General features: G+C 48.3%; 1 protein-coding gene across 3 annotated transcripts in view; it reads right to left on the minus strand.

The window, feature by feature from the left end:
• The window catches only part of Actr3b (ARP3 actin related protein 3 homolog B), a 37231-nt gene that overhangs the window by 24060 nt on the left and 6266 nt on the right, over window positions 1-6905 (minus strand). For 2 of the 3 annotated variants that reach the window (XM_004628972.3, XM_023712890.1), the window contains 2 exons: window positions 4551-4724; window positions 4030-4122 (listed from right to left, as the gene is read on the minus strand). In XM_004628972.3, coding sequence (XP_004629029.1) covers window positions 4030-4122; window positions 4551-4724 — 267 coding nt within the window. The remainder of the gene's footprint in view (window positions 1-4029; window positions 4123-4550; window positions 4725-6905) is intronic. The other variant, XM_023712891.1, reaches the window with a different exon arrangement.

Here is a 6905-nt window from a genome sequence, read left to right on the forward strand (position 1 = left end):
CTAATGGTGTTTGTAAATAGGATATCATGTGCGCATCTTGTATAGCAATTAACCACTAGGAAGAATGTATGCAATGTGTTAATTATTGAAACTGTCTTACCAGTTTGGTTTGAAACTGTCTCATTGCTATTTTTTCTCAATAAAATTATGGGGGGGGAAAAAAAAAAAAGGATCAGGGAGGTGCATTCTGACACTGGCCAGAGACTTAAGATCTGTAACCTGGGAGGGATCCGATGGATGGCTTTATTAATAAACTCTGTTTTTTCCAATGCTCAGTCTGATGTAGAAATAATAATTCTCACTGTTTCACTCCAACATGTTTGTTCCTGGGAAAGGACATCGTCCCTTGCCAGATAGTGGCACCAAAAGAGGTATTATTTACCCTTTCAAAATCTGAGTCCTTCTGGGCCTGGACCATGCACTCTAGGTCTTCTCTGATCCCAGGATACTTTGCCAGCTGGGTAGATCTTGGGCCACAGCCAAGAGGAAAGAAGCAACACTGAAGCTAGAGAGCACTCTGCTACCCAAAGACCAGGATGGCAGGGCTGTCCTGGAAAGCCACGTGAGGGCCACAGAGGTATTCAGGGGACATCATCAAACCAAAACAGTGTGTTCCCAAATCAGGTTTATAAGGGCCAGCCAGACTGCTCAGCAGACTAAAGCACCTGTCTAGGCAGCCACAGCGACCAACCAGAGTTCAATCCCTGGAGTGCTGTGCCAGTCTCACCCCCAGGGCATGCTGAGCCAGCCACTGAGGCCAGGCGCGGTGGCACGCACCTGTAATCCCAGCACTTGGGAAGCTAAAAACAGAGAAGGACCACTATGAGTCCAACCTGTGCAGTGAGACCCTGTAGATCCTGTACTAAAAACACATTCAAAAAATATACAGAATCAGGTCTTTAGAAACCCACACTTCAGCGATCCACACATTACCAACTGAAGCTGCGGTGGACGGGTGTGTTTCACAGTGGGCTCAGGTCCACACTCAGGAGGAGTTGGAAGGGGGCACCCTGCACAGGAGCAATCCTGACAGTAACACCTCAGGGCTTTGGGACGCCAGCACTGCGCACATGCCCCCAGGCCCAGCTCTCCAACCATCACGCCTGACCCTGGCTATGGCGGATCTTGCTCTCCCCAGGCCAGCCAAGTGATCCAGTAGCTGCTGGCCTGCACAGCTCCTGATGCATAAGGATAATAAGCATCAGGACAGTTTGTGGCCAGCATTCCTTCTTCTCTCTCTTTCCTGCACATCCAAATAGGAAGTGCTCTGAAGAGACATATTTAACTAAGTAGCCCTCCACGGCTAGCACAGGATCTGGCTGCTATGCACCTTCTCTGATGTACCCGAGCACTCTGGCTCAGGTGACTGGGAAAAGCATATCAGAGATAAGGACAGACCAGGAAACCAGGATTGTCTACGTGCAGCTGTTGAGGCAGCTACAGGACAGGCAAGATGAAGGGAAGGGAAGGGAAGCTCTCCAGGGCGGTGAGGGAGGAGACAATCAGGTCAAAGTAACCTCACAGAAACAGCCCACACAAAAGACAGCCCCACTCCTAGATCCAAAATTCATCTCTTCATAAGCCCAACTCCCTCCCATTATTAATCCCTCCTCTCTCCAATGAGCTTTCCTAGGCTGGCCATCAAACCTGACCCACAGTGTGGCCTCATCCAACAGGCCACCATCCCACCTCTGACAACGAACTGTAGGTAAGCGGGTGCTCACACGCGGGCACATGGTTTTCTCCTGTTTTTCTCACATACCTCATCTCACTTCTCGAGTTCAGGGTTAGAACATTTAAGGACATCACAGTAAAAGCATGAGACAGAAAGGAACACAGAGAAAGCGGAGACAGCAATGCGCTCGTGCAGGCTTGCTCAGCTTCCTCGTTACAGCAGCGAGGCTAAGGACTTGCCCCACAACTAAGACTGAGGAGGGACCCACACAGCCCTAAGACTGGGCTGCTTCAGCGTGCCTGATGCCTGCAATCCTCCCACTCTGCCTTCTCTGTACAGGATATACTCTGAGTTCTTGTTTTTCCTCTTCTTCCTTTTCCATTCCCTATTTTTACAAAGCTTTGCTTCCATTTTTCCCTCTTGTTTTAATCTTTTTTTCATGCTCTGCACAGCCCACAAGGACAAGAGAACTGCACTGTCAAATGAGGTTTCCCCCATTGTAGAATAGCATTCCTTTTATGATAAAATCTTTAACAGGTGTATACGGGGCTCCTGCTTTCACTGCCAAAACAACACAGCGAAAATTAAGTGAGACTGCGGAATGGGACCAAAAAACACCTCTGTACTTGCATTTAGTCCCTTTCTTCATACCTTTAATCACAGGAGGAAAGTGTTAGATTAATTGTCTATATTAATTATATAGACAATTAATTATGTCTTCACATAAATATCTGTCTATATTGGAAAAAATTCCCAATATAAAAATATTAACTATGAAATGTTAAGTAATCTCAAATACAAAAAAAGCTATGTATCATCCTTCTCGCAAAAGACGTAGGATAATACAAAAAAATGTAAATTTCATTTTATATAAAATATTGAATGTAAATTTTATAAGTCGCTCTTTCACTTAATCTTGTATAGCGCAGCTCTTGTCACCTGAGTTTACGCTGACTTTCATCATTGCTACGGCTTGGGTCTAGATGCCCCCAAAGCCTCACGGGGTCACAGGCTGGACTCTTAGACGCATCTAAAGTGTATGGCATTGGGATCAACGGTGTGTGACTGATGAGCCAGCCCACGGGTGTGGATCATTCTGGGTGCAGAAGGGGGGAGCCCCACAGGCGTGGGAGCCACCTGAGGGGCGAGGAGCCAGGACAAAATGTTATTGCACCTAGTTGTCCCCCCAAAGCCTCATGCAGTCATGGGGTGGCTTCTAGAGTTTGTGATTAATTCATGATCCAGTGACAGGATTTTGGGTGTGAGCCACAGCTGCTGCTCCATCCTTTGCTCTTTGCCGTTTTCCGCCACCATGAACTGTTGCCCTCCGCCACACGCCACCCTACCTTGGAGCCAGCCGAGTATAGAATGAAACCTCCACAAACTGTGAGCTAAATAAACCTTTCCCTTTTTAACTTTGGGTGTTGGGTGTTTTGTCCCAGCAATGAGGAAAAAGTTCTCAAGACAAACGTAATGCACAGGAAGAGGCTCCTATGGCCACTGCTTGCTGCCTCACCACGGACTGTCTCCCCTCTGTGACGCGCTCTGCCTGCCACCCTGCCTGGGGAGCGCCGACTAGGAGCTGAAACCTCCTCAAACTGTGAGCCACGGAAAGCTTGCCTCCTTGAGCTTCAGGTGTTGGGTACTGTGCCTCAGCAATGAAAACAGCAACTAAGACACTCGCCCTTCTTAAAGGTGAAATTGTATTTCACAACGAAAATGAAACAAAATTTATGGACGCTTCTTTTCTGAGCCCAGGTCGCTGCTCTGTAAAATTCCACCTTGAGTCCGAATATGGTCAGAAGCCACAGGTTGAAAAATGAAGCACGGTGCGCTCAGGCAAGGATGACTGCAGACAGAGTCTCCACGTCCTGCCTGCCATATCTGTGTGTCAGTAAGACTCACTCTCATCCAGCAATTATCTGGACTTGATTTTTCTCACTCCAAGTTTCAGATTCTAGATAAGCAACTGTTTTAAAAATACGACATGAGCAAATTCGATGTGGTGGGTCCCTTCAGGCTGTGCTATCTATCATTCACCAGCCAGCACTGACCACAAATGCACCTGAAACAAGACCGTGCACCTTCCAGAAAGCAGGGATCAGCAGTCGCTTTCTACCTGCAGTATGTGTGGCTGGAATTACCCAGCTTCAGACGCAACTGGCCAAGCAGAAGGACCAGACATTACAGGGCTCAAATTCAATTCTCCCACTCAAGGGAGTTAGAGTTCCAACACGTAAGCCATCTCTGCTCCAAGTAGTGGGCGTGTCTAGACAGACAGAAATGCCCTGTGCAAAGAACTGGAGGCCCCTCACAAGACCACAGTCCGAACACCTCACTCACACAGCCTCTACCTTGTACAGCGGGCGCCGGACATCAATGGGACAGCTCTGGATCACGTCATCAACCACGTCCGAAATGGATTCCATAAAGTCTGGATTGGCAAACTAGATTGTATACAAACACAAAAGGAACATTACACATTTTCCTAAATAGCACACAGCAAAAACTCTTTAAAGAGTGGCTTTAACATATAGCCAATTAACTATAACTATTAACTATTACTTGAAACCCATCCCATTGGAATGAAGTACATGAGAAGCTACAATGTGACAATGAACCACGTGCGCACAGAATGACAGCCACGAGTCTCCTCGGACAGGAAATGTATGGGTTTGGCGAAAAGGAAAATGCACATGCATAAGCTGCATGGACGCAGGAGGAAGCACACAAACACATGACTTGGGAATGAAACACGAAAAATGAGCAGGATCCAGGGAAAATCACATGAATGAGATGCTGGCTGTGTGTGCACACTGGGTGGCAGCACTGCTCCACGCACGCTGCACGCCCACACACCAGAGAAACACCTCACCTCTGGGTGAAAGAATATTTCAGGTCCCAGGAACCGTTCGTACCCAACATCTATAATGAACTTCTTCTGGTTGATCGCGTTGATGCCTGTGTACTGTTTGATCCACTTCCGAGGATCCACATCATATTTAGCAAACTCCTTGACAATGTCAGGGCAAATGTAACAGTATTTCTCCTGCATGTGCACACAAAGATGTCACCATGCATTAACAGCTACCCTGAACCTCTGCCCTCTGGCACACGCGCATACACACACACATACACATTAGACACACCCAGAAATCAGATCTGTTCACACAACTGGACGAATCTGTGGCTGTGGATCAGGTCCTAGTCCATCAACTTCCACCTGAGACGTGATCACCCTGGGGCTCTGGACAGATGAACCTGCTTTCTCTGCAGCTCAGCTATTAATCTGAGCCTCAGTCTCAATTCTTGCTGCCACCACAAGAAACGCTGTCTAAAGGTGCTTATGAGACAGCAGCATCTTGCCCAGTCTCCCCTCAGGCTCCCTGCCAGGCCCTCCACAGCAGCGCACTGTCATCTACCTCTGGACCAGCAGGACACACACGGCCTCACCAACTGAGCGTGCTCCGTGTCCACAGCCTGACATCTGGCTGCATGGGCCTAGGGAGAAATGGTCTAGAATGGCTGTGCCGCGGATGATCTGGCAGCAGGTATCCTGACTCACTCTCAGAGTGTCCAGGCCCCTGGGATGCACAAGTGAACGGAGAACCCAAGAGCTTGTCAGATGACACTCTGGGACTGAGACGACAGACACTTCAGTAATGAAAACCACAGGTGTGCCGCAGAGCGACAGTGTCACAAGACAACGGAAAGGCAAGTCAGAGGGTGGGATCAGGGTCACCAGGATATGGCTGCACGAGAGACTCTACAAATGGTTCCCACCCTGACACCCAAGGCCAGCCAGAGACACGAAAGTGCATCCTGAGCAACGGATCACTCTGCTGTCCTGGGGATCTCCGGAGGAAGCAAGAGCCAGGCAGGCCTGCGAGTGCCCAGTGGATGCTGACAATACCATTTCAGAAGAAACTGCTCTTGAGGAAGGTATTTTCATAATGTCAACTATAAAGTTTCTGAAATCTTGGTAAAGCCACCTCTGGACAGCTTTAATACAGTCCATTAGAACTATAAGACCACAGGGCAAAAACCGTGGGCAGGCCGAGCTCCCTGATGACAGAGACCGGACGACCCTGCAGGCAGAAGCTCTCAAGGCTAAACACAATCATGCAGCTGTGCCGGGGGCCCGGGCAGCGCCCTATGGCCATCTTCTCTCTCTGAACCAGCGCTGTGAAACGCTGCCAGAAAGCTGGGTTCACAGCAGCAGCATGAACTAGAAGCTTCTGTGTCTGCACTGAAAGGGTGTTCACATGCGCCTCGGGGCTCCTGGTGCCCACAGCGGCGTCTGGGCTACAACAAGAGGCAGACCAACACGGAACACTCCTCCAGGCCCACTCCCCTCACGAGCACGAGAGTAGCAGGGCACCCACAGCAGGGCAGGGCCGGGAACGTGGAGACAACAGGACTCTCCCAACAGTCAAACCTGAGCCTGCCTGCTCCCACTCCAAAGTCACCACTGTGCCCAGACAGCCAGGGAGTAAGTGCAGTTGCCCAGCAGGAGATTTGGGAAAGCTACCTTTTAGCCATACCCAGCTTGGAGTTTTGACACAGACTCCCAGAGTTCCCTGCCTGGGCTTTAGCAGCAGGAGGTTCAATTTTGATTCATATTTGTAACTGACAGGGAGGAAGGGCTGAATGAAATATCCAAATTGTATTTCCACTGATGAAAAGCAAACCAAAGCTTTTCTGCTTCAGTCCACCATCGAGCGCGTGCTCTCGCCTCCTACCGCACCATGCCTTCTCACAAGACTTTCAGAGTCAAATGATTCCTGGCCAAGAAGCAAAGCAGAATCGCCCCATTCTTCAGTGGATTCGAATGAAGACAGGTAATAAAATCAGGTACAACTCCAAGAGGAGACACTGGAGGAGGACCAAGCTAGGACTGTGAGGAGTTGCACATGAGCTGCGACACATTTACCCTCTGAGAGGTCACAAGACTATGTCATCTTTTAATCATGGTCAAGACAATACTGAATAAAGTTTTAAAAATAACCATTGCCCGGACAGTGGAATATACGTAATCAGGAATCTTATCTCTTTTTTCTGTGATCAGTACTATTAAGTCAATAAATTTTTGAAACCTTACAAAAAAAAAAAAAAAAAAAAAAAAAAAAAAAAAAAAAAAGAAATCTTGGGAATATTTTAGTCTTTAAAAAAAAAAAGGGCTGGCCAAATAGCTCAGTGGCCTAAAGCACCTACTTAGACAGGCACAAGG

Source organism: Octodon degus, unplaced genomic scaffold (genome assembly GCF_000260255.1).
Source record: "Octodon degus isolate 3935 unplaced genomic scaffold, OctDeg1.0 scaffold00027, whole genome shotgun sequence".
In the NCBI taxonomy this organism is placed as follows: Eukaryota; Metazoa; Chordata; class Mammalia; order Rodentia; family Octodontidae; genus Octodon; species Octodon degus.